Here is a 26,952-nt window from a genome sequence, read left to right on the forward strand (position 1 = left end):
TATTAGCCTGTTCGGACATATGCCATTATCTTCATGATTCTTATCAAACCAGGATGAACCACGATCTAAGAAGCTTTATTTGAAACCACTAATCAGTGGAGAATAACCAGGAAGTTGAATAAATCTCATAACTGTTGTGAGTAAGAAGATATCCCACTTTCTATCCAGATGATTCCAGATTAGCCTGTTCGGACATATGGCAATATCTTCATGATTCTTATCAAACCAGGATGAACCACGATCTAAGAAGCTTTATTTGGAACCACTTATCAGTGTAGAATAACCAGGAAGTTGAATAAATCTCATAAGTGTTGTGAGCAAGAAGATTTCCCACCTTCTATCCAGATGATTCCAGATTAGCCTGGTCAGACGTATGCCATTATCTTCATGATTCTTATCAAACCAGGATGAACCAGGAGGGGGATACTTGGATTTATCTTTCTCGCAACTACGCACGCCAAGTTAAGCATGACTGCTAACGAAAACGAGCAAACGCACGACGGACCAGCCGCCGATGCCAACGCTGAGAAGACTCCTGCCGGAAACGTATCGACGGTCACTGCCGAGGCAAACACCGCGATGCTGGACCAGGTGAAGGAACTGTTCGCCACCGCCCAGAAACGGTCGGAAGAACAAGAGAAACTAATGGCTTCAATCGCTAAACAGGTCAATACCTTAACAGCGAAAAGCAAACTCCCGCGCGGATCCACAAAGGTGAGGCGTGTCAGGAGGCTCGACTTCAGAACTGCCAGAGACCAAGAAACAGATGCCCCGAGAAAATCCCCGGAACACATCCCTGATGATACCACTCCGGCGGGGCAGAAGAAAATGACGGATAACCTCCCATCTCCCGCAAGGGAAAACGAAGGAGACGACGTCGAAAGAATCAATCTGGATATCAGCGATCAATCTGATCCGTCTGACGAAGACGCCGACATCCACCACAGAAGGACCCGAAGTCAGTCAGCTCGACTGGCGGCAGCCTTCGAAAAACCCATGACAGAAGAGGAAGAAGACCTCTACTGGTCAGAGCAAGAAAGGTTGGCTGAAAACCAGACTCGGGCCTATCGCAGCCAACGTAGACAAAGGAGCGCGAACGGCGCCAATGAGATCCATGATTTGTGTGAGTACATCGCAAAAACTGCAGCCGAGGTGAAAGCGGTAAAATCGCAGATTCACCACGCAGCCAGCACTGCCCCCGAGATCGACCTGCTCCTTGAGGAATCAAGGAAGACTCCGTTCACCTCTCGAATCACGGACGCACGAGTCTCAGATCCCGGGAAAATAAAGCTTCCCACCTACGACGGAACCACAGATTCGAAGGCACATCTGCAGTCCTTCCAGATTGCGATGGCGAGGTCTAAACTTCCGGAGCGGGAAAAGGACGTCGGCTGCTGTCTCCTATTCGTCGAGAACCTCAGAGGTGCTGCGCTCGAGTGGTTCTCACACTTGAAAAGAAACTCCATCGGAAGTTTCCGCCAGCTTGCTTCAGCTTTTCTGAAGCAATTCTCCATGTTCATGGACAGGGAAACTTACGACGTAGACCTTTGGAGTCTAATTCAAAAGGAAGATGAACCGCTCCGCGACTACATAAGGAGGTTCAAACTCGTGATGTCTAGGGTAACAGGCCTCAGCGACAGAGTCGCCATCGACGCCCTGAGGAAAAACCTCTGGTACAAATCGAAATTCCGAAAGTGGATTTCTTTGGAGAGGCCACGCACCATCCAGGACACTCTCCACAAAGAAACGGATTTCATCATCATGGAAGAAGAAATGAAAGTCCTAGCGCAAAAGCATGGACCGCAGAAAGCGTCCGGCAAGAAGAAAACCTCTCGTAACGACAAGTACGTCCATCACGAAGGGGAAGACGTCCAAGGCGAACATAACTACGCCGTCAATTCCGAACAAGGAAGGACCACCGGAAACACTTGGACGAGGAACTCGTACAAGGAAAATTCCAGCTGCGAGTTCCATCAGACGAGAGGTCACTCCACCGCCAACTGCAAAGTCCTCGGCGCCAGACTCATTACGAAGCTGCTTGCCGGCGAACTAGCAACGGTCAGGAGCGTGAAAGACCTGCTCCTAGATTCTGACCGTCCGCCAAAGACCGACGGAGCCAATCCCGAGAATAACGCTCCTGGAACTCAATCGGGCGAAAAACGCGGACGGAGACAAGACGGCGAAGGAAACAACAACAACCGCCAAAGGATCAACATGATCATCGGAGGATCGCATTTTTACCAGGACTCCGTTTCGTCGATCAAAGCCTACGGACGGAGGGCCGAAACAAGCCCCGGATGGTGTCCAGAGGACGACGTTCCCAATCACGCAATCATCTTCGAGGAACAGGATACGGCCGGACTCGATAAACCCCACTACGATCCTCTGGTCATCGACTTGGTGATTCAGGATCTCGAAGTCGGCCGCATCCTCATCGACACAGGAAGCACGGTCAACATCATGTTCCGCGACACTCTGCAGAGAATGAACATACCCCTCGGAGAAGTCATCCCAGAACCAAGACCGTTGACTGGATTCTCGGGCGTCATGTCCATGACCCTCGGAAAAATCAGACTCCCGGTCATGGCTAAGGAAGTCACGAAGATCGTCGAATTCGCAGTAGTGGATAACCCGGCTATCTATAACGCCATAATGGGAACTCCTTGGATAAACGCCATGAAGGCAGTCCCGTCCACTTACCATCTCAGCGTCAAGTTTCCAACACCGACTGGAACAGCGGTAATCTGGGGAAGCCAAAAATAGTCGCGACTCTGCTTCCTGGCCGAACATAAATTGCGCAGCAATCGGAACGCCCCAGTAGCTAACCCGAAGCGAACTAAGAAGCATCTGAGTGTCTCCGAGAACTCAGCAAAGAACAGCTCGGATTTGTCCGAACAGGCCACAACTCAGGATAACAGGAAAATCCTCGAGTCCATCGCTGAAAAAACGGATAACCTAACTCCCAACGCGACCACCGACTTACCTGAAACAGTCAAGGCGCCGGAAATCGTGGAGTAATAGCCAACCGCGATAGAAACAGAACTACGAGATGGCTTGATCCTTGCAAGAGGTACGTAGGCAGCTCGTCGCAACCCGACGAGTTCAGCTATCCCCCTCACCAAAAAGGGGGGGGGGAAGATGGGGACAAACATCCTTGTACTCCCGCAAAAATACTTTTCGCATGTACTCCGCATAAACATTACGGAAAACGAAAATCATATCTTTGAAGAACGCGAGACGTCGTTAGTTCCCAAAAGGCCTTGATTTTCCATTCTCCTCCAAACAGTCCATCCGCGACTCTAAAAAACTCTATCAAACAGTCTGTCCGCAACTCTAAAATTCATTTCCGTCGATTGGCCCCGACGGAAAAACATAAGAAACGTTTCACTCAATCAAATTCGTAGTCTGGCTTCTAACGAAGTCCTCTTGCATCCGACAAGGATACCATAGCGCGCTATACAAAAAAAATCCAAATTTTTGTTAGCTCTTCGTAAAGGAAGTAGCTCGACTCGTATCCAAACGAATCATATAAGCCGATAAGCACTTCGCAGATTCTAAAACGGTACGAGTCAGGTCGAAATCGCAAACAGGCAAAACGAGAGCCGATTTGTCATCGCACAGCTTCAGTCCAAAAGTAGACCTAGGTCTTGCCCTAAACCCGGCCTTGCTGGTATCTAAGACATCTCATAGGCATAAGTATCCAGAATACGAGATTCCAAAATTTGCCTCTTACGCTTACAAACCTAACGTTCGCTACAAAGTAACCTACGGATCAAGCGACAAAAAAAAGAGATTGAATACGAAGTGACTGCACGTATTTAAACCCTCTACACTTGACGAAAGTATAAATCAAAATGCAGAATTCATAAAAGCATTTATAGCAGGGATTCAAAAGCCACCAACGGCCAATCCCGAGAAACACAAAGTCACGCGACCTCCTAAGGGTCGCAACACATACATACAAACAGCCACACTCGGCCTATCACAAATTATAATCAAATGCATAACAATCGGTTAGAGATATTCCGAACGAGGAATCGGGCTGGTCGACCTCTTCACCCCTGTCGCCTGCATTCAAACCCGCGCCTACATCCGCCGTATCTTCCGAGACTTGGATAGGATTCCACAACTCTCGAATTCTCCCTTCGATCGGAGGAACAAAGGATTCGGCGTTAGCGCATATTCTCATCGAGCCATCCATCGCGGCAAGTTCGCCGGGAAGAGAGAAACCCTCACGCTGCATCTTGTGTAGAGTACCAACCGAACGGAGACACTCGCGAAAATCGCCTACAAAGTCCTGAGCCTCTTTGTACGCTTCAAATTCGGTAGAGAAAATTCCGGCTCTTCGGTTCAGCTCGGCGGCAGCTCTTCTCCGCCCGCTCCTTTCCGCACGAACGAGGGCTCGAGCCTGGGCCTCAACTTGCCGGTGTTTTTGCTCCTCTACCTCCAACCGATACTTGGCTAATTCCCTTTCCGTTTCCTCCGCTTTAAAACGGGCCAGCCGGGCAGTACAGAAACTTCCATCAATCGATGCGTTCCACACTCTCACGGCCTGCAAAGAAGTCGAGGTCAAATAAAAAGAAAAGGGAATTTACTCAAGTTTCGAAAACAAACCTCGTTGACCAAGCGAGCACCCTCCGCAGTCACCTTGTCCCTCTCCTCGTTGTCCAAAGACTCGTCACGGGAAAACGCCGGAGGGAGGTCATCAAAGAAGTCACCCGGGGAAGGAACACCTTGATTCTCTATAGTGAAGTCAGGATCGCATCTCGGCGGCTCACCATTTTCCGACGAGGCCTCGAAAGCAATCCCTTTATCCTTCCGAGATCTCCGCCTCTGCCTTGAGGGGGCAAAAACGTAGGATCCATCATTGACACAAGGCCGCATACCGCCTCGCGATCGGTGAAGCGCGACCGCCCCACGAATCCGGTCAAGAGTAAAGGAGTTCCAGGAACAAGGCATTGTCCTAAAAATGTCTCTCTTGGTCGAAAGATCGGAAGGAACATGCGCGAGACACCTGTTCTCTAAAAAAAAAAAAAAAAAAACACGTTCAGTACTCGCTTTTCGGATCCTAAGAAAGGGGATGCGACGATCTTACCTCGTTGGTACAACCAGTCCGTCGGGAATAGGTGGAGAAAGCCTTCCTCGACAGATTCTCCATCTATCCTCACAAAAAAGAAACGGTCAACGTAATCCTTGGCGTGCGAGGTGACTCCATGGATTACCGAAAAATTGGTCCTCGCCTTCATGGAATATACTCCATTGATGCTCGTCGTCTTGGAGTTCCACAACCCTTCGAAGTCAGCAGGGCTAAGGTCCATCCCTAACTCATAACTCAAATCACAACGCCAAGCCAGCTTTCCAAAGTCGGCACGCTCAGCTGGCTGATTACGATTCCGAAACGGTCGAGAGCCTGAACGATGACCCCGGGATTGGGAACCACAGTCGGCATTGCGTCAGGAACGCCTCGTAGCAAGTGAAGTAACCCTTCGGAGGATTCTCCGAACTCTCATCCCCGTGAGGAATGCGAAACATGACTCCCTTCGGAACCTCATAAAACTTTTGAAGAGTTCCGAGATACTCGTGGATACCTCGCTCGGCGAGTCATTTTCCTTACGCACCCTCAGAGGTCGTCGGGGAATCGGGATCACGGGAAGGGGAGCATCAGAACCGAAGACGGCGTCGCAATACGCGCTCCTATCAACCTCCGGAACCTCGGGTTTCGGAACTTCCTCCTCGGCATGGAAACTGTCCGAAGACGAGTGAGACTGCCTCCTCGAGGATTTTGATCTTGAAGTCATTCTTTTTTCTAAAAATAGAGAGAGAATTTGCAAGAGAGAGATTAAACTTAAGATTCTTGGGTGAAATAAGAATGGTAAAGAATTAACAAGTCTTTATATGCAAGGATTTGACTATTCACCCCGACCTTCGACACGATTTCATCTCCATACTTGTCTCACGAACCATACCGCAAGCTAAGGCCTACAAACCCTACGGCTCCTAGCTAACTGGGGGGCTAACTGTTGGGGTCAAAATCGGTCAAGACGAAATCGATGTCCGAAAGTCTCGGAAAAACATGAAAAGATGTTAGAGCAACCTCGAGAGACTAATTGGTAATCGAGAAATCTTAAAAGAAAAAAATATATTAAGTTAGAGATTAATCATCTCGAAATCAACGGCTAGAAACGTTTTCTACACGAGGAAAAACCTACGGAAAACTAAAAACACGCACAAGCCGAAGGAACCGAGCAGCCGACTCCGGTCGTGGCCGTGGCCGCCGGGCGGCTAGCCCCTTGCTGGCCGTGGCCGCCGGCGGCTAGCGCCCGTGCTGGCCGTGGCCGACGGGCGGCTAGCCCCCGTGCTGGCCGTGGCCGGCGGCGGCTAGCGCCCGTGCTGGCCGTGGCTGCCGGGCGGCTAGCCCCCGTGCTGGCCGTGGCCGCCGGCGGCTAGTGTTGGGGTCAAAATCGGTCAAGACGAAATCGATGTCCGAAAATCTCGGAAAAATATGAAAGATGTAAAAGCAACCTCGAGAGACTAATTGTTAATCGAGAAACCTTAAGAAAAATTAAGTTCGAGATTCATCGTCTCGAAATCAACTGCTAGAAACATTTTCTACACAAGGAAAAAACCTACGGAAAACTAAAAACGCAAAGAACACGAACGCGCCGAAGGAACCGAGCAGCCAACACCGGACGTGGCCGTGGCCGCCGGGCGGCTAGCCCCGTGCTGGCCGTGGCCGCCGGCGGCTAGCGCCCGTGCTGGCCGTGGCCGCCGGGCGGCTAGCCCCGTGCTGGCCGTGGCCGCCGGCGGCTAGCGCCCGTGCTGGCCGTGGCCGCCGGGCGGCTAGCCCCGTGCTGGCCGTGGCCGCCGGCGGCTAGCCCCGTGCTGGCCGTGGCCGCCGGCGGCTAGCGCCCGTGCTGGCCGTGGCCGCCGGGCGGCTAGCCCCGTGCTGGCCGTGGCCGCCGGCGGCTAGCGCCCGTGCTGGCCGTGGCCGCCGGGCGGCTAGCCCCGTGCTGGCCGTGGCCGCCGGCGGCTAGCGCCCGTGCTGGCCGTGGCCGCCGGGCGGCTAGCCCCGTGCTGGCCGTGGCCGCCGGCGGCTAGCGCCCGTGCTGGCCGTGGTCGCCGGGCGGCTAGCCCCGTGCTCGCTCGGGTCGTCGGACGGCTAGTCTTCGTGCATAAGTTCCAAGCCTCCGGGTCGCCAGAAATCCGTGTTTCACGACTTTCCGAGTCCTTATAAATAAAACTCCTTTTTCTGTTCCGGGATTTCTGAAAACCCCTAAGACGTCAACGGATAGGAAGACTTCGTATAAAACGGTGATGGTTATCGTACAACACCATTCACCTCAGCAATGGATCGAAGATCTTCCGAAAGACTCGACATCCAAGTAGGAGCATCCTTTCAGAGAAATCGTAGAAAAACAGCGGAAGCCCGGAATGCGGCCCGAAAGGGACCAACTCCGATCGGACGACCAGTTTACGATTTTCTAAAGGGATAGATGCGACGGTTTACAATTATCTTCGCATGACAAGATAAATGATAAACTTCCGAAAAGATAAATGTCAACTTTCCGAAAAGATAAATGTCAACTTTCCCGATAAACACGAAAGCCGACGAAAATGGAAAAAGTCCAGCCCACGGCAGACTCAGCCCACCAAGGATAGACCGTCATATGGGAGTATATAAGCAATGCTAGGAGCAGAGGAAGGGGGATCCGAAATCAGAAGAAAGAAACCACCCCAGAGCAATTTAGAACTTAGGCGCTTATTTCCTTTTTTAGCGAGCTGCGACTCAACTAGGTTAGATCTAGGTTCTAAGACTAGCGACGATCGACAGCTCTCGTGGCCGAGATCTCGACCTGTTGTCCAAACGTTCTCCGCAGATTCGGAAATAAGATTCTTTCTTTTTGCTCTACTTATTTTACGCATTTATTCTCAAATTAGACTTGTTTTAACTTTGTCGTGCGTGGCCCAGCAGATAGCCGGGATCCTCGGGGAAAACTAGGTCAACTTAGTTTTCCTACGTTTTAACTTAACTAAAATCGACAGTGCGAATTTCGGTTCCCACAGTTTGGCGCTAGAAGGAGGGGGATTCACGGCTTTATCTTTCTCGCAACTACGCACGCCCAGTTAAGCATGTCTGTTGACGCGGAAAAAGACAAGCAAACACACGACGGACCAGCCGTCGATGTCAACGCTGAGAAGACTCCTGACGGAAACGTATCGACGGTCACTGCCGAGGCAAACACCGCGATGCTGGACCAGATGAAGGAACTGTTCGCCACCGCCCAGAAACGGTCGGAAGAACAGGAGAAACTAATGGCTTCACTCGCTAAACAGGTCAATACCTTAACAGCGAAAAGCAAACTCCCGCGCGGATCCACCAAGGTGAGGCGTGTCAGGAGGCTGGACTTCGGACCTTCCGAAGACCAAGAAAAAGATGCCCCGAGAAAATCCCCGGAACTCGTCCCTGACGATACCACTCCGACGGGGCAGAAGAAAACGACGGGCAACCTTCCACCTCCCGCAAGGGACAACGAAGGAGACGACGTCGAAAGAATCAATCTGGATGTCAGCGATCAATCGGATCCGTCCGACGAAGACGCCGACATCCACCACCGAAGGACCCGAAGTCAGTCAGCTCGACTGGCGGCAGCCTTCGAAAAACCCATGACAGAAGAGGAAGAAGACCTCTACTGGTCAGAGCAAGAAAGGCTGGCTGAGGACCAGACTCGGGCCTATCGCCGCCAGCGTAGACAGAAGAGCGCAAACGGCACCAGCGAGATTCACGATCTGCGTGAGTACATCGCCAAAACTGCAGCCGAGGTGAAAGCGGTAAAATCGCAGATTCACCACGCGACCAGCACTGCCCCCGAGATCGACCTGCTCCTCGAGGAGTCGAGAAAAACCCCGTTCACCTCTCGAATCACGGAGGCGCGAGTCTCGGATCCTGGGAAAATAAAGCTTCCCACCTACGATGGAACCACAGATCCAAAGGCACATCTGCAGTCTTTCCAGATTGCAATGGCAAGGTCTAAACTTCCGGAGCGGGAAAAGGATGTCGGCTGCTGTCTCCTGTTCGTCGAGAACCTCAGAGGTGCTGCGCTCGAATGGTTCTCACACTTGAAAAGAAACTCCATCGGAAGTTTCCGCCAGCTTGCTTCAGCTTTTCTGAAGCAATTCTCCATGTTCATGGACAGGGAAACTTCCGACGTGGACCTTTGGAGCCTAATTCAAAAGGAAGACGAACCGCTCCGCGACTACATAAAGAGGTTCAAACTCGTGATGTCCAGGGTAACAGGCCTCAGCGATAGAGTCGCCATCGACGCCCTGAGGAAGAACCTCTGGTACAAATCGAAGTTCCGAAAGTGGATTTCTCTGGAAAGGCCACGCACCATCCAAGATACCCTCCACAAGGCAACGGATTTCATCATCATGGAAGAAGAGATGAAAATCCTAGCGCAAAAGCATGGACCGCCGAAAGCGTCCGGCAAGAAGAAAACCTCTCGTAACGACAAGTACGTCCATCACGAGGGGGAAGACGTCCAAGGCGAACATAATTACGCCGTTAATTCCGAGCAAGGAAGGACCTCCGGAAACACCTGGACGCGGAACTCGTACAAGGACAATTCCAGCTGCGAGTTCCATCAGACGAGAGGTCACTCCACCGCCAACTGCAAAGTCCTCGGCGCTAGACTCATTATGAAGCTGCTCGACGGCAAACTAGCAACGGTCAAGAGCATGAAAGACCTGATCCTAGATTCTGACCGTCCGCCGAGGACCGACGGAGCCAATCCCAATAACGCTCCTGGAACTCAATCGGGCGAAAAACGCGAACGGAGACAAGACGGCGAAGGAAACAACAACAACCGCCAAAGGATCAACATGGTCATCGGAGGATCGCATTTTTACCAGGACTCTGTGTCGTCGATCAAAGCCTACGGACGGAAGGCCGAGACAAGCCCCGGATGGTGTCCGGAGGACGACGTTCCCAGTCACGCAATCACCTTCGAGGAACAGGATACGACCGGACTCGATAAACCCCACTACGATCCTCTGGTCATCGACTTGGTGATTCAAGATCTCGAAGTCGGCCGCATCCTCATCGACACAGGAAGCACGGTCAATATCATGTTCCGCGACACTCTGCAGAGGATGAACATACCCCTCGGAGAAGTCATCCCAGAGCCAAGACCACTAACTGGATTCTCGGGCGTCACATCCATGACCCTCGGAAAAATCAGACTCCCGGTCATGGCTAAAGAAGTCACGAAGATCGTCGAATTCGCGGTAGTGGATAACCCGGCTATCTATAACGCCATAATGGGAACTCCTTGGATAAATGCCATGAAGGCAGTCCCGTCCACTTACCATCTCGGCGTCAAATTTCCAACACCAACTGGAACAGCGGTAATCTGGGGAAGCCAAAAACAGTCGCGACTCTGCTTCCTAGCCGAACATAAACTTCGCAGCAATCGGAACGCCCCAGTAGCTAACCCGAAGCGAACCAAGAAGAACCTGAGTACCTCCGAGAACTCAGCAAAAAGCAACTCGGATTTATCCGAACAGGCCACAACTCAGGATACTGGAAAAATCCTCGAGTCCGTCGCCGAAAAAACGGATGATCCAACTCCCGACGCGACCGCCGACTTAGCTGAAACAGTCAAGGCGCCAGAAATCGTGGAGTAATAACAACCGTGATAGAAGCAGAACTACGAGATGGCTTGATCCTCGCAAGAGGTACGTAGGCAGCTCGTCGCAACCCGACGAGTTCAGCTATCCCCCTCGCCAAAAAGGGGGGGGGAGATGGGAACGGATATCCTTGTACTCCCGCAAAAACACTTTTCGCATGTAGTCTACATTATAAATGATAAATCCTTTTGATTCAAATGCTTACTCAACGCATAAACATTAAGGAAAACGAAAATCATATCTTTAAGGAACGCGAGACGTCGTTAGTTCCCAAAAGGTCTCGATTCTCCATTTTCCTCCAAACAGTCCATCCGCGACTCTAAAAACTCCACTAAACAGTCCATCCGCGACTCTAAAAACCATTTCCGTCGATTGGCCCCGACGGAAAAATACAGAAACGTTTCACTCAATCAAATTCGTAGTCCGGCTTCTAACGAAGTCCTTTTGCATCCGACAAGGATATCATAGCGCGCTATACAAAAAATCCAAATTTTGGTTAGCTCTTCGTAAAGGAAGTAGCTCGACTCGTACCCAAACGAATCATATAAGCCGATAAGCACTTCGCAGATTCTAGAACGGTACGAGTCAGGTCAAAATCGCAAACAAGCAAAACGAAAGCCGATTTGTCATCGCACAGCTTCAGTCCGAAAGTAGACCTAGGTCTTGCCCTAAACCCGGCCTTGCTGGTATCTAAGACATCTCATAGGCATAAGTATCCAGAATACGAGATCCCAAAATTTGCCTCTTATCGCTTACAAACCTAACGTTCACTACGAAGTGACCTACGGACCTAGCGACAAAAAAAGAGATTGAATGCGAAGTGACTACGCGTATTCAAACCCTCAACACTTGACGAAAGTATAAATCAAAACGCATAGTTCATAAAAGGCATTTATAACAGGGATTCGAAAGCCACCAACGGCCGATCCCGAAAAACATAAAGTCACGCGACCTCCTAGGAGTCGCGACACATACATACAAACGGCCACAGTTGGCCTATCATAAATTATAATCAAATGCATAGCAGTCGGTTAGAGATATTCCGAACGAAGAATCGGGCTGGTCGACCTCCTCACCCCCGTCGCCTGCGTTTGAACCCTCGCCTACATCCGCCGTATCCTCCGAGACTTGGATAGGATTCCACAGTTCTCGAATTCTCCCTTCAATCGGAGGAACAAAGGATTCGGCGCTGGCACATATCCTCATCGAGCCATCCATCGTGGCAAGTTCGCCGGAAAGAGAGAAGTCCTCACGCTGCATCTTGCTGAGGGTACCGACCGAACCACGGCACTCGCGAAAATCACCTACAAAGTCCTGAGCCTCTTTGTACGCTTCGAACTCAGTAGAAAAAATTTCGGCCCTTCGGTTCATCTCGGCGGCAGCTCTTCTCCGTCCGCTCCTTTCCGCACGAGCGAGGGCTCGAGCCTGGACCTTGGCTTGCCGGCGATTTTGCTCCTCCACCTCCAGCCGATACTTAGCAAATTCCCTTTCCGTTTCCTCCGCTTTGAAACGGGCCAGCCGGGCAGTGCGGAAACTCCCATCGATCGATGCATTCCACACTCTCACGGCCTGCAAAGAAGCCGAGGTCAAATAAAAAGAAAAGTGGAGTTACTCAAGTTTCAAAAACAAACCTCGTTGACCAAGCGAGCACCCTCCGCAGTCACCTTGTCCCTTTCCTCGTTGTCTAAAGACTCGTCACGGGAAAACGCCGGAGGGAGTTCGTCAAAGAAGTCACCCGGGGGAGGAACATCCCGATTCTCTGAGGTAAAGCCAGGATCATATCTCGGCGGCGCGCCATCTCCCGACGAAGTCTCGAAAGCGATCCCTTTATCTTTACGAGGTCTCCGCCTCTGCCTCAAAGGGGCAAAAACGTAGGACCTATCGTTCACACAGGGACGTGTACCACCTCGCGATCGGTGAAGCGCGACCGCCCCTCGAATCCGGTCAAGAGTAAAGGAGTTCCAGGAACAAGGCCTCGACCTAAAAAGATCCCTCCTGACCGAAAGATCGGAAGGAACATGCGCGAGACACCTGTTCTCTAAAAAAAAAAAAAAAAAAAAAAAAAACACACGTTCGGTATTCGCCTTTCGGATTATAAGAGAGGGGATGCGACAATCTTACCTCGCTGGTACAACCAGTCTGTCGGGAATAGATGGAGAAAGCCTTCCTCGACAGACTCTCCGTCTATCCTCACGAAAAAGAAACGATCGACATAATCCTTGGCGTGCGAGGTGACTCCATTGATTACCGAAAAGTTGGTCCTCGCCTTCATGGAGTAAACTCCATTGATGCTCGTCGCCTTGGAGTTCCATAACCCTTCGAAATCGGCAGGGCTAAGGTCTATCCCTAACTCGTAACTCAAAATCACAACGCCGAGCCAGCTCTCCAAAGCTGACACATTCAGCTGGCTGATTGCGATTCCGAAACGGTCGAGGGCCTGAACAATGACCCCAGGGATTGGGAACCACAGTCGACATTGCGTCAAGAACGCCTCGTAACAAGTAAAGTAACCTTCCGGAGGATGCTCCGAACTCTCATTCCCGCAGGGAATGCGAAACACAACTCCCTCCGGAACCCCATAAAACTCTCGAAGAGTTTCGAGATATTCGGGGGATACTTCGCTCGGTGAGTTAACTTCTCCACGCGCCCTCAGAGGTCGCCGGGGAATCGGGATCACGGGAAGGGGAGCATCAGTGCCAAAGACAGCGTCGCAGTACGCGTTCCTGTTGATCTCTGAAACCTCGGGCTTCGGATTTTCTTCCTCAGCGTGAAAACTATCCGAAGACGAGTGAGACTGCCTCCTCGAGAATTTCGATCTTGAAGTCATTCTTTTCTTAAAAAGTAGAGAGAGAATTTGCAAGAGAGAGATTAGCTTGAGATTCTTGGGTGAAGTAAGAATGGTAAAAAATTCACAAGTACTTATAGACAAAAAAATTTTACTATTCACCCCGACCTTCGATACGATTTCGTCTCCATTCTTTCCTCATGAACCATACCGCAAGCTAGGATCTCCAAACCCTACGATTCCTAGCTAGCTGGGGGGCTAACTGTTGGGGTCAAAATCGGTCAAGACGAAATCGATGTCCGAAAATCTCGGAAAAATATGAAAGATGTAAAAGCAACCTCGAGAGACTAATTGTTAATCGAGAAACCTTAAGAAAAATTTAAGTTCGAGATTCATCGTCTCGAAATCAACTGCTAGAAACATTTTCTACACAAGGAAAAAACCTACGGAAAACTAAAAACGCAAAGAACACGAACGCGCCGAAGGAACCGAGCAGCCAACACCGGACGTGGCCGTGGCCGCCGGGCGGCTAGCCCCGTGCTGGCCGTGGCCGCCGGCGGCTAGCGCCCGTGCTGGCCGTGGCCGCCGGGCGGCTAGCCCCGTGCTGGCCGTGGCCGCCGGCGGCTAGCGCCCGTGCTGGCCGTGGCCGCCGGGCGGCTAGCCCCGTGCTGGCCGTGGCCGCCGGCGGCTAGCGCCCGTGCTGGCCGTGGCCGCCGGGCGGCTAGCCCCGTGCTGGCCGTGGCCGCCGGCGGCTAGCGCCCGTGCTGGCCGTGGCCGCCGGGCGGCTAGCCCCGTGCTGGCCGTGGCCGCCGGCGGCTAGCGCCCGTGCTGGCCGTGGCCGCCGGGCGGCTAGCCCCGTGCTGGCCGTGGCCGCCGGCGGCTAGCGTCCGTGCTGGCCGTGGTCGCCGGGCGGCTAGCCCCGTGCTCGCTCGGGTCGTCGGACGGCTAGTCTTCGTGCATAAGTTCCAAGCCTCCGGGTCGCCAGAAATCCGTGTTTCACGACTTTCCGAGTCCTTATAAATAAAACTCCTTTTTCTGTTCCGGGATTTCTGAAAACCCCTAAGACGTCAACGGATAGGAAGACTTCGTATAAAACGGTGATGGTTATCGTACAACACCATTCATCTCAGCAATGGATCGAAGATCTTCCGAAAGACTCGACATCCAAGTAGGAGCATCCTTTCAGAGAAATCGTAGAAAAACAGCGGAAGCCCGGAATGCGGCCCGAAAGGGACCAACTCCGATCGGACGACCAGTTTACGATTTTCTAAAGGGATAGATGCGACGGTTTACAATTATCTTCGCATGACAAGATAAATGATAAACTTCCGAAAAGATAAATGTCAACTTTCCGAAAAGATAAATGTCAACTTTCCCGATAAACACGAAAGCCGACGAAAATGGAAAAAGTCCAGCCCACGGCAGACTCAGCCCACCAAGGATAGACCGTCATATGGGAGTATATAAGCAATGCTAGGAGCAGAGGAAGGGGGATCCGAAATCAGAAGAAAGAAACCACCCCAGAGCAATTTAGAACTTAGGCGCTTATTTCCTTTTTTAGCGAGCTGCGACTCAACTAGGTTAGATCTAGGTTCTAAGACTAGCGACGATCGACAGCTCTCGTGGCCGAGATCTCGACCTGTTGTCCAAACGTTCTCCGCAGATTCGGAAATAAGATTCTTTCTTTTTGCTCTACTTATTTCGCGTATTTATTCTCAAATTAGACTTGTCTTAACTCTGTCGTGCGTGGCCCAGCAGATAGCCGGGATCCTCGGGGAAAACTAGGTCAACTTAGTTTTCCTACGTTTTAACTTAACTAAAATCGACAGTGCGAATTTCGGTTCCCACAGATGCAATCTTTAAATGTTTTTTTTTAAATCAATGACTCTCCCCTTGATCTCCTCATTGTTTAAGGTTTGGATGAAAGACTGAAATATGTTCTTACCAGCCTGAGAGAGGGAGAAAAGATTATTCTTGCATCTTGAAATCAATTTAAAAAAAAAAAAAATTTCTGAAAAATGTTTTTGAACAGATTTTTGAGTAATCTGATTCTGAAAAATGTTTTAAAAATATTTAACCAGTGGACAAACTGTTTTGATCCATTGGTGTCTTTGTTGTGTGAGCCATAGAAAACACTTGTGTATGTGTTATTCTGATGGTTTCTCTTGTTGCAAGCCCTGGAAAACATCAGTTCATGAGTTATTCCAGTGGCACTTGTCTAAGATCAGTGAGCAAATTAATTGTTCAATGGTCCACTGTGTTTCAGCTACTAAAGCACCAAACTCTTGATGAGTATTGGATGCTCCTGGCTGTTTATGCTTCCGCAAAACTCAAGAAAACAGAGCAAAACTCTGTCCATTAGAACTCTTGAGCAAATTCTCCATTCTCTATTCTCTCATTCTCTGATTCTCAGGTTACTTATTCTCCATCATTCTCCATTCTCTAGCTACTAATACTCTGGTTACATCATTCTCTAAATCTCTACTTATTCTCTGGTTACTTAATTCTCTATTCTCACAATCTTGTTTAGAAACTGCCTAAGGTTGTTAAACTGTTGAAGTTAAGATGTCTTAAAAGAATTATCTTGCTTCTGCCCTTAGAAAAATAAATTCTCTTGTTGCCTGAATGCTTAGTCTTGTTGATTATGATTCAGAGAGTGTTGCTAGGATAGAATCATGAAGATATCTGTCCATTGCTTATTTAAATTGTGTGTTTAAAGATCAGACTTGGTGAAAACCAATGTTCTGGTCTCTTGTTGTCTACTGATGCTTGTCTTAGTGTTGGTTTGAAAGATTGCCCATGTGGATCAGAGCCTGCACAAGATGCATATTCCTGACCATGGAGAAGTAATTTCTGAGTAGACCAGGAGGCTTAAAAGCTCATATCAAGCTTGTCTCATCCCCTATACTCGGATTCAAGCTTGAGGGGGGCTGTAAATGAGCTTCCATGGCATGTCTAGAAGCCACTGCAAAAAGAATTCAACAAGGACAGCAACAACTTGGTGTTAGAACAGATGGCCATCAGAGACTACTTGACAAGAAGATCAGGTGGAGAGTCAAGCTGATTGGAATGCTATGAATCAGCCTAAGGCATGGAGTTAGAACAGTTACCTTCATTTGGGAAGCTATGAATCAGCCCATAGCATGTGTGCTTGTACCTGGTTGATGAAGCTTGTGGTCTCAAGGCATTGGTTATCATCATTGGCTCTCATCTTCCAAGCTTGACCACATACTCTCATTCTCAGGTCAAGCTTGAGGAGGGGTGTTTATATGAGAAGCCAATGTCCATTCAACTTATGCAAGGGAAGTACCTTAATCTATACTTATGCTTATGATTGAATAGGTTTGCCCCTTGAGGATTGATGCATGTGTCTGTGCATTGTTTGAATCAGGTACTTGGAGCTCATAATGGAGAGTCTGGTCGTGGATCAAACCCTTTGATGATGGCAAGAGGTCAGAAGAAAGGGGAGACAGAACCAGCAACATGGAGAGTTCCAAGCAGTTTTGAGTGTGAAGCAAGGAAGGCATTGGTGCCAGCTTCCAATTGAAGTAAGGCCATGATCCAGGGTTTATGAGTCCCTAAACTTGATCATAAGACTCATAAACCCACTGGCCAATCCCTAGGCTGAGGGTAGTTGCACTCTTTTTACCTAAGTTATGGTTTTATCCCATGAGGTTTTCCACACTTAGGTTTTTAATGAGGCAAGTGCTCTCAGTTCCAAGCTTGCCCAAGGATCTCCTATGGTCAAGCTTGAGGGGGAGTGTTGAAATAAATAAAGGAATGACCAGAAGAAGAAGAAGCTGGTTGATGATCCAAAGAGAATTCATCAAGAGAAGCCAATTTGGTTCTGTTTGTGCAGTCTTGCTCCACAAGCTACTATTTGACCTAACTTACCTTTCAAGGCAAGAAAGGAGTTTGGAGACTTAATATGGACGTGGGAAACACTGAGATGTCAAGGAAACATGTTTGAATTAAAATAAGAGAGCCTGGTTTGAATTTGAAAAGAAGAAGTCACATGTTGCTTAAGAGAAGCAGCTGGACCTGTCACTTTCACTCAACCAGGCTGTGTAACCTCTCTCCTGTCACTCTCACTCCCTCTGGTCGAGATTAACCTTGGCTGCATCCTTCTGGCTTCATCAGAAACCTCACAATAATATTTGTTTAGTCATTCCCTTGTTTTAATCATTGTTTATTGTAAGTGATTGTCTATTTAAAGACTTCACCACCTCTTGTAACATTTATCCAGTCTTAATACAAGTTTCTCTCATCAATTTCGTGGCTCTCTCTCCCTCTCTTGTGTCTAAACAATAGTCACAATGTAAGGGTCAAGTGAATCATGATTTAGAGGCTGCCTTAACTCTCTTTCTCTTAAGGCAGCCTAATACTTGTAAAATTCACTTTAAACTCTTCTTATTTCTTCTTAAACTCTAGCTTACTGATTCTAGATCCCATTCATCTTAAGTGCACAAACTCTAAAGTGTTGTGTTACTTCTCAAGGATTAGATTCAAACTAGAGATTCTTAGCTTTCTATAACCAGTTTACTCTCTAGGATCTTGGTTATAGTATAGGCTGTGTGAGGGGATTCAACCACCAGTTGGTTGTCTCTTCCATTGTAGAGTGAGTTTCCTGTTGTATGGTTGAAGGGATTCAGTTACAAGTTAACTGAATACTCTCTTGACATGAGACAAACACTCATGAATTCCAACATACAAGTCAAAAGGGTTACAAGTGTTTTGATACTAAGGCAAGAAGGATGTTGATCTCCCGGGATGTGAAATTCATGGAGGATAAGGGCTACTATGAGGGTGAGAACTGTTGAAATGTGGTGAGAAGAGATGAGGAGTATTGTGATATTGAAGAGAAGAAGAGAAGAGAAGTAACTTGAGAAAAGTTACCATGCAGTAAAAATAAAGTTACTGCATGGTAAATAGGTTTAAGGTAAAACAAGTGTGCAAAGCAATGTGTGATACACCAAAGGAAGAAGAGGCTTAGCACAGTGATCTAACCAAGAGGAAGAAGTCGACCGTTGGGAGATCAAGTTGCTTTAGCCAGTCCATGACAGGCTGTAAAAGGTGCACAAGCATGTGTGCAATCTCAGCCAAGTATGCAGCTTCTTCTCATTGACCACACATGCTTGTAATAGTCTTGTAGCTGCGCAAACCCTTCTCTACTCTCTCCTTTATATATTGTAAACTCCTCACATAATAAAGATTAGACTCTTTGAATCATTTTCTCTCTAATGTTCATCATGTTACTATTTGGTTACTATTAAATCTAAGAACACAATCTAGCTATTCTTCTCGGATTCTTCTAATCTCTCTCTTAATCTCTTACCAATCTCTCAATACCATCTCTATTCTCCAAGATCTCATGGTATCAGAGCCAGGTTGGCTTTGGTATTGAGAGAATCCATCTTTTTATTTCCGCAAACTCTTGTGTTCTTGGTCTGTTCTTCTTGCTCTTGTGTTCTTGTTGGTTCTGAAAGTGGTTGTTGCTAAGCTAGGAACTTGTTGGTGTTTGCTTGCGGTTTATGATTGCTTGAGAACAGATACTGGTGATTCTTCAGCTCGGTTGCAAGATAGAAGCTTTCGGTTCATTACTAAGACAAGCAAGAGAAGATGGAGGGAAACAACTTCACTAAGATGATTACTGTTCCGGTTCAACTCAAAGGAGGTTCGAACTATCTCCTGTGGTCTAGGTTGGTGAAAACCGCCATAGGAAGGCTAGGGCTATGGAACCACATCACTGATGATGGACCCGAGCCAGTGGCAAAGCAAACTGAAGAGGGTGAGAAGGGAAAAGCTCTCGCGGATGCTGGGGAGAAGAAGAAGTGGATACAAGAGGACTTGATGGTGCTTTCCGTGCTGCAAGGATCTCTAGAGGTGCCTCTCCTTGAAGCCTACAGCTACTGTGAGACTCCTAAACACCTATGGGAGACTCTCATGAAGACTTTTGGGAATGTTTCCAACATCAGCCGAGTGTTTGAGCTGAAGAGAGCCATTAACTCCATGAAACAAGATGGAGGAGAGCTCACCAAACACATGGGGAAGTTTGGATCTTTATGGTCTGAGCTTGAAAGCTTAAGACCCAATACAACTGACATGTCGGCTCTCATGGAGAGAAGAGAACAAGATCAGGTGTTTGGACTATTGATGACACTTGATCCTTGCTACAAAGATGTCATCAAGCATATCTTAAGGTCGCCTACTCTCCCAACAATGGAGGAAGTGTGTGCACAACTTCAGAAGGAGGAGGGATCACTTGGTCTCTTTGGAGGAAAGGGTGAGCTTACTATGGCTCATCAAGCCGAGGAGGTGCAAGCTAACAAGGCTGCATACAATGGCAAGAAGTATGAGAAGTATGAAGGGAGCTGTGAGCATTGCAAGAAGTCTGGTCATAAGAAGAGTCAGTGTTGGTTACTCCATCCCCACCTGAAGCCGAGCAAGTTCAACAAGGACAGAGAAGCAAGGCAAACCTTTCTACTGAAGCAAATGGTGCTGGTTCATCCGGAGCTAGCCCAAATGTGAATGTGGGTGAAAGTGAAGGAAGAGCTATGGCTTCTCATCAGCTAAGTGGCAAGGGATTGGACCAGGAGATGATCACTAAGGCTGACATTGCATCTCTCATCCGAGCTCTTAAGGAGTCTGGTAACAAACATGACCATACTCTTGGTTACTCTTATGCTGCTCATACATTACCTATTACAATGCCTAATGTCTCGGATAAGATATTAGGACTGCTAGGAAGCATCATGAAAGGAAATGAATCATCTAGGACTAATGTTGCTAGTAATGTGCATAAACCATTGATCATTGATTCTGGTGCATCTCATCACATGATTAGTGATGTTAAGTTGATAAAAGACATTGAACCTGCTCATGGCCATGTTATGATTGCCAATGGTGATAGGATTCCTATTAGAGGCATTGGTAAACTGAAACTGTTTGATAAGGATTCTAAAGCTTTTTTCATGCCTGAGTTCACTTCAAATCTTTTATCTGTGAAAAAATGCACTAATGATCTTCAATGCAATGTTATTTTTAGTCCTAATGATGTCAAGTTTCAGGATATTAAAAGCAGTAAGTTGATTGGGCAAGGAGCAACCAAAGGAGACCTTTATATGCTGGAAGACCTTGATCCCATTTCTAGTTCTTTTGTTTCTTTTAATTCTGTTTCTTCCCTCAGTAAGGATGCATTGTGGCATGCTAGACTAGGTCATCCTCATGATAGGGCTTTAAGCATTATGTTACCAGGTGTCATGTTTAAGAATAAAGAGTGTGAGGCATGTATTTTGGGTAAACATTGTAAGACTGTGTTTCAAAGATCTTCTACTATCTATGAAAGTTGTTTTGATTTGATTCACTCTGATGTTTGGACTGCTCCTTGTTTGTCCCGAGATGGTTATAGATATTATGTCACCTTCATTGATGAAAAATCCAAATACACCTGGTTAACTCTCATTAAAACAAAGGATAGGGTTCTTGATGCTTTTAAAAATTTTCAAAGCTATGTAACTAACCAGTATCATGCCAAGATTAAGATTTTCAGGTCTGATAATGGTGGAGAGTATACAAGCCATGCATTTCGAGATCACCTAGCTCATCATGGGATTTTGCATCAAACTAGCTGCCCTTATACACCACAACAAAATGGTGTAGCTGAGAGGAAGAACAGGCACCTCATGGAGGTGGCTCGGTCACTAATGTTCCATAAGAGTGTTCCAAAGAGGTATTGGAGTGATGCTGTTATATCTGCTTGTTATCTGATCAACAGGGTTCCAACCAGAATACTTCAAGATCAATCTCCATTTGAGGTTCTCAACAAGAGTAAACCAAGCCTGGATCATCTGAGGACATTTGGGTGTGTGTGCTATGTATTAGTACCCGGGGAGCTGAGAAACAAACTAGAAGCAAAGAGCACCAAGGCTATGCTTATTGGTTACTCAACTAGTCAGAAAGGATACAAGTGCTTTGATCCTGATGCTAGAAGAGTCTTGGTGTCTCGGGATGTCAAGTTTATGGAGGAGCAAGGATACTATGATGGGAAGAATTGGGAAGAACTAGAGGATCTATCTCAACCATCAGACAGAGCTGCTAGCTTGAGACATATCTTTGAGGGTCTTGGCATTGGAGTGACCCAGGACCAGAGTAGGCAACAAGAACCTACACCAGTTACTGCTGAAGAACCATCCCACTTTGATCATGAGGGGGGAAGTGAATCAGAAGCAAGAAGTCAAGAAGATCAAGGCATTGGTGCTGGAGGTCTAGAAGAACAAAGCTCTGATTCTCCTGTCCAAAGTGGAGAGGATTCAGCAAGAAGAGATCAGGAAGCTGGAGAACCAGTTCAGATACAAGAAGAAGAAGCTAGTGAGGAACAAGCATCATTTCCTTTGAGAAGAAGCACACGGGTGAGGAGAGATGCTTCCAACTGGGTAAACACAAGAGTGTACTACAATGCCCAGGCTGTGGAGCATCCCTCTCAAGCTGTGTGTTCCTTTGCTGAGTTCCCGGAAGAACATTGTGCTTTTCAAGTAAGCTTAGATGAGAGCTATGTGCCAAGAAGTTATGAAGAAGCAATGTTGATACAAGAGTGGAGGGATTCAGTCAATGCTGAGGCAGATGCCATGATCAAGAATGATACATGGTATGAGAGCAAGTTACCTAAAGGGAAGAGGGCAGTATCATGCAAATGGATCTTTACCATAAAGTATCTACCTAATGGTAAGATAGATAGAAGGAAGACTAGACTGGTGGCAAGAGGTTTTACACAAACCTATGGTGAAGATTACATAGATACATTTGCTCCAGTCGCCAAGCTTCATACTATCAGAGTAGTGCTATCACTTGCAGTCAACCTTGAGTGGGATCTATGGCAAATGGATGTGAAGAATGCTTTTCTTCAGGGGGAGCTTGAAGATGAAGTCTACATGTTACCACCACCAGGAATGGAAGGGATGGTAAAACCAGTAAATGTATTAAGACTGAAGAAAGCTATCTATGGGTTGAAGCAATCACCAAGGGCTTGGTACCACAAGCCCAGCACCACTCTAAATGGTAAAGGATTCAGAAAGTGTGAGTTGGATCACACACTCTTCACCCTGGTTACACCAGGAGGTATCATTGTTATTCTTGTATATGTTGATGATATTATCATCACTGGTTCTGATAAAACAGGTATACAAGAAACCAAGGAGTATCTCAAGTCTGTCTTTGACATAAAAGACTTGGGAGAAATGAAATATTTTCTTGGGATTGAGTTGTGTAGGTCTAAGGAAGGCTTATTTATATCTCAAAGAAAATATGCACTTGATCTTTTGAAAGATGCAGGTGCTTATGGAGGAAAGACAGCAAAGATGCCCATGGAAGATGGGTACAAGATTCCAAGAGAGGGGGAGATGGAAGATAGCAAGCCATTTCATGATCCCAAGTTGTATAGGAAGCTTGTGGGGAAGCTGATCTACCTTACTATCACTCGGCCAGACATATGCTTTGCAGTGAATCAAGTCAGCCAGCATATGCAACAACCAAAGGAGCACCATTGGAGAATGGTGGAGAGAGTGCTCATGTATCTTAATGGAACTCAAGGTTTAGGAGTTTGGATGGGATGCAACAAGAGTACTGAAGTGGTTGGCTACTGTGATGCGGATTGGGCTGGTGATAGAAATGATAGGAAGTCTACAACTGGGTATTGTACCTTCATTGGAGGAAACATGGTTACTTGGAAGAGCAAGAAGCAGAAGGTGGTCTCTTGTTCAAGTGCTGAAGCTGAGTATAGAGCTATGCTGAAGCTTACCAATGAGTTAGTATGGATCAAAGGGATTCTTAAGCACTTAGAGATCGAGCAAGCCACTCCAATGACCATGCATTGTGACAATCAAGCTGCAATACACATTGCTACCAACTCTGTGTTTCATGAGAGGACAAAACACATTGAGGTTGATTGTCACAAGGTAAGGCAGATGATAGTCTTGGGAGTGATCTTGCCATGTTACACTAGGAGTGAAGATCAGTTGGCAGATGTATTCACCAAGGCAGCAAGACAAAAGACAATGGAGTCCATACACATCAGGTTAGGACTCATTGATCTTACACCCATTCACTAGTCCCCTGATCATGAGGTCTTTACTCTTTTTCCCTCATCAAAGTTTTGTCCCAATGGGTTTTCTTTGGTGAGGTTTTTAATGAGGAAGATCTCATGGTCCTTCCAAGCTCGACTTGTTCCACATGGTCAAGCTTGAGGGGGAGTGTTGAAATGTGGTGAGAAGAGATGAGGAGTATTGTGATATTGAAGAGAAGAAGAGAAGAGAAGTAACTTGAGAAAAGTTACCATGCAGTAAAAATAAAGTTACTGCATGGTAAATAGGTTTAAGGTAAAACAAGTGTGCAAAGCAATGTGTGATACACCAAAGGAAGAAGAGGCTTAGCACAGTGATCTAACCAAGAGGAAGAAGTCGACCGTTGGGAGATCAAGTTGCTTTAGCCAGTCCATGACAGGCTGTAAAAGGTGCACAAGCATGTGTGCAATCTCAGCCAAGTATGCAGCTTCTTCTCATTGACCACACATGCTTGTAATAGTCTTGTAGCTGCGCAAACCCTTCTCTACTCTCTCCTTTATATATTGTAAACTCCTCACATAATAAAGATTAGACTCTTTGAATCATTTTCTCTCTAATGTTCATCATGTTACTATTTGGTTACTATTAAATCTAAGAACACAATCTAGCTATTCTTCTCGGATTCTTCTAATCTCTCTCTTAATCTCTTACCAATCTCTCAATACCATCTCTATTCTCCAAGATCTCAAGAACTGGAAGGATCTTGAAGATTTGACTCAGCAATCTGACAGAGCCAGGAGCTTGAGGATTATTATGGAGGGGATGGGCATTGGAGTGTCCCAGGATCAGAGTAGCCAAGAACACACTACTCGGGAAGAACAAGATATCTCCCACCTTGAGCATGAGGGGGGAGATGAGCATGAGTCTGAAGCTGGAGGTCATGGAGATCAAGGCTCGGATCCTGCTCAAAGTGGAAGAAGATCAGATGATGAGCCAGCTGGTGATAGTGAGAGAGGTCAAGTGGTTGATCAAATTGAACAAGAAGAGACTAATGAAGGTCAAGAAGAAGTTGGCAGTGAACAAGAAGTGACTGAAGAGCAAGTGGAACAGCAAGTGGAAGTTCCTTTGAGAAGGAGCACTAGAGTAAGGAAGGATCCTTCCTCTTGGGTAAACACAAGAGTGTACTACAATGCTCAAGCAGTGGAGCATCCTTCTCAAGCTGTATGCTCCTTTGCCGAGTATCCTGAAGAACATTGTGCCTTCATGGTGAGCCTAGATGAGAGCTACGTTCCAAGAAGCTATGAAGAAGCTATGTTAATTCAGGAGTGGAGAGATTCAGTCAATGCAGAGGCTGATGCAATGATAAGAAATGACACTTGGTATGAAAGCAAGTTACCTAAAGGGAAGAGAGCAGTTTCATGCAAGTGGATCTTTACCATAAAATATCTACCTAATGGTAAGATAGACAGGAGGAAGACTAGACTGGTAGCAAGGGGCTTTACACAAACTTATGGAGAAGACTACATAGATACATTTGCTCCAGTCGCCAAGCTTCATACTATCAGAGTAGTGCTGTCTCTTGCAGTCAACCTTGAGTGGGATCTATGGCAAATGGATGTGAAGAATGCCTTTCTTCAGGGGGAGCTAGAAGATGAAGTTTACATGCTACCACCACCAGGAATGGAAGGGATGGTAAAACCAGGAAATGTTTTAAGACTGAAGAAAGCTACATATGGGTTGAAGCAATCACCAAGGGCTTGGTATCACAAGCTCAGCACCACTCTGAATGGTAAAGGATTCAGAAAGTGTGAGTTGGATCACACACTCTTCACTCTGGTTACACCAGGAGGTATCATTGTTATTCTTGTATATGTTGATGATATTATCATTACTGGTTCTGATAAAACAGGTATACAAGATACAAAGGACTATCTCAAGTCTGTCTTTGACATAAAAGACTTGGGAGAGATGAAATATTTTCTTGGGATTGAGTTGTGCAGGTCCAAGGAAGGCTTATTCATATCTCAAAGAAAATATGCACTTGATCTTTTGAAAGATGCAGGTGATTATGGAGGAAAGACTGCCAAGATGCCCATGGAGGATGGGTACAAGATTCCAAGAGAGGGGGAGATGGAAGATAGCAAGCCATTTCATGATCCCAAGTTGTATAGGAAGCTGGTGGGGAAGCTGATTTACCTTACTATCACTCGGCCAGACATATGTTTTGCAGTGAATCAAGTCAGTCAACATATGCAACAACCCAAGGAGCATCATTGGAGAATGGTGGAGAGAGTGCTTATGTATATCAACGGAACTCAAGGGTTAGGTGTATGGATGGGGTGCAACAAGAGCAATGAAGTGGTTGGTTACTGTGATGCTGATTGGGCTGGGGATAGGAATGATAGGAAATCTACAACCGGGTACTGCACCTTCATTGGAGGAAACATGGTTACTTGGAAGAGCAAGAAGCAGAAGGTGGTGTCATGTTCAAGTGCTGAGGCTGAGTATAGAGCTATGCTGAAGCTTACTAATGAACTAGTGTGGATCAAGGGGATCTTGAAGCACTTGGAGATCGAGCAAGCTACACCAATGACCATGCATTGTGACAATCAAGCTGTCATTCACATTGCTACAAACTCTGTGTTTAATGAGAGGACAAAACACATCGAGGTTGATTGTCACAAGGTAAGACAGATGATAGTTTTGGGAGTGATCTTGCCATGTTACACTAGAAGTGAAGATCAGTTGGCAGATGTATTCACCAAGGCAGCAAGGCAAAAGACAATGGAGTCCATACACATCAGGTTAGGACTCATTGATCTTACACCCATTCGATAGTCCCCTGATCATGAGATCTTTACTCTTTTTCCCTCATCAAAGTTTTGTCCCAATGGGTTTTCTTTGATGAGGTTTTTAATGAGGAAGATCTCATGGTCCTTCCAAGCTTGACTTGTTCCACATGGTCAAGCTTGAGGGGGAGTGTTGAAATGTGGTGAGAAGAGATGAGGAGTATTGTGATCATGAAGAGAAGATGAGAAGAAAAGTAACTTGAGAAAAGTTACCACACAGTAAAAATAAAGTTACTGTGTGGTAACTAAGAGTGGGGCTAATCTAGTGAGTAAAAGGAGATGTGTGACACTGAAGAAAGAAGAGTATTAGCACAGTGACTCCTAGAGAAGAAAGGAGTCGACCGTTGGAGTGATATGGTCGCACAAACCAGGCTGGAACAGGCTGTAAAGGTGCATGAGCATGTGAGCATTCACAGCCAAGTATTAAGCTTCTCCTTTTTGACTACACATGCTTGTAATAGTAGTTTACTTGTCGCAAACCCTCTCTTACTCTCTACTATATATTTGTAATTCACTTCTCTTAATGAAATCATCACTTTGGAGCCTCTTTCTCTCTAAGATCAAACATGATACTATT

At 47.1% G+C, this 26,952-nt stretch overlaps 1 protein-coding gene across 1 annotated transcript in view; it reads left to right on the plus strand.

Moving 5' to 3' along the window:
• The window catches only part of LOC130501908 (uncharacterized), a gene marked incomplete at its 3' end in the record, with an annotated part of 30,045 nt that extends 5,376 nt beyond the window's left edge, over positions 1-24,669 (plus strand). Inside the window, exon 6 of the mRNA XM_056996718.1 lies at positions 24,183-24,669. Within this exon, the coding sequence (XP_056852698.1) occupies positions 24,183-24,669 (487 nt within the window). The remainder of the gene's footprint in view (positions 1-24,182) is intronic.
• Between the last annotated feature and the right edge of the window lie 2,283 nt (positions 24,670-26,952).

This window comes from Raphanus sativus, unplaced genomic scaffold (assembly GCF_000801105.2).
Source record: "Raphanus sativus cultivar WK10039 unplaced genomic scaffold, ASM80110v3 Scaffold0327, whole genome shotgun sequence".
Lineage (NCBI taxonomy): Eukaryota > Viridiplantae > Streptophyta > Magnoliopsida > Brassicales > Brassicaceae > Raphanus > Raphanus sativus.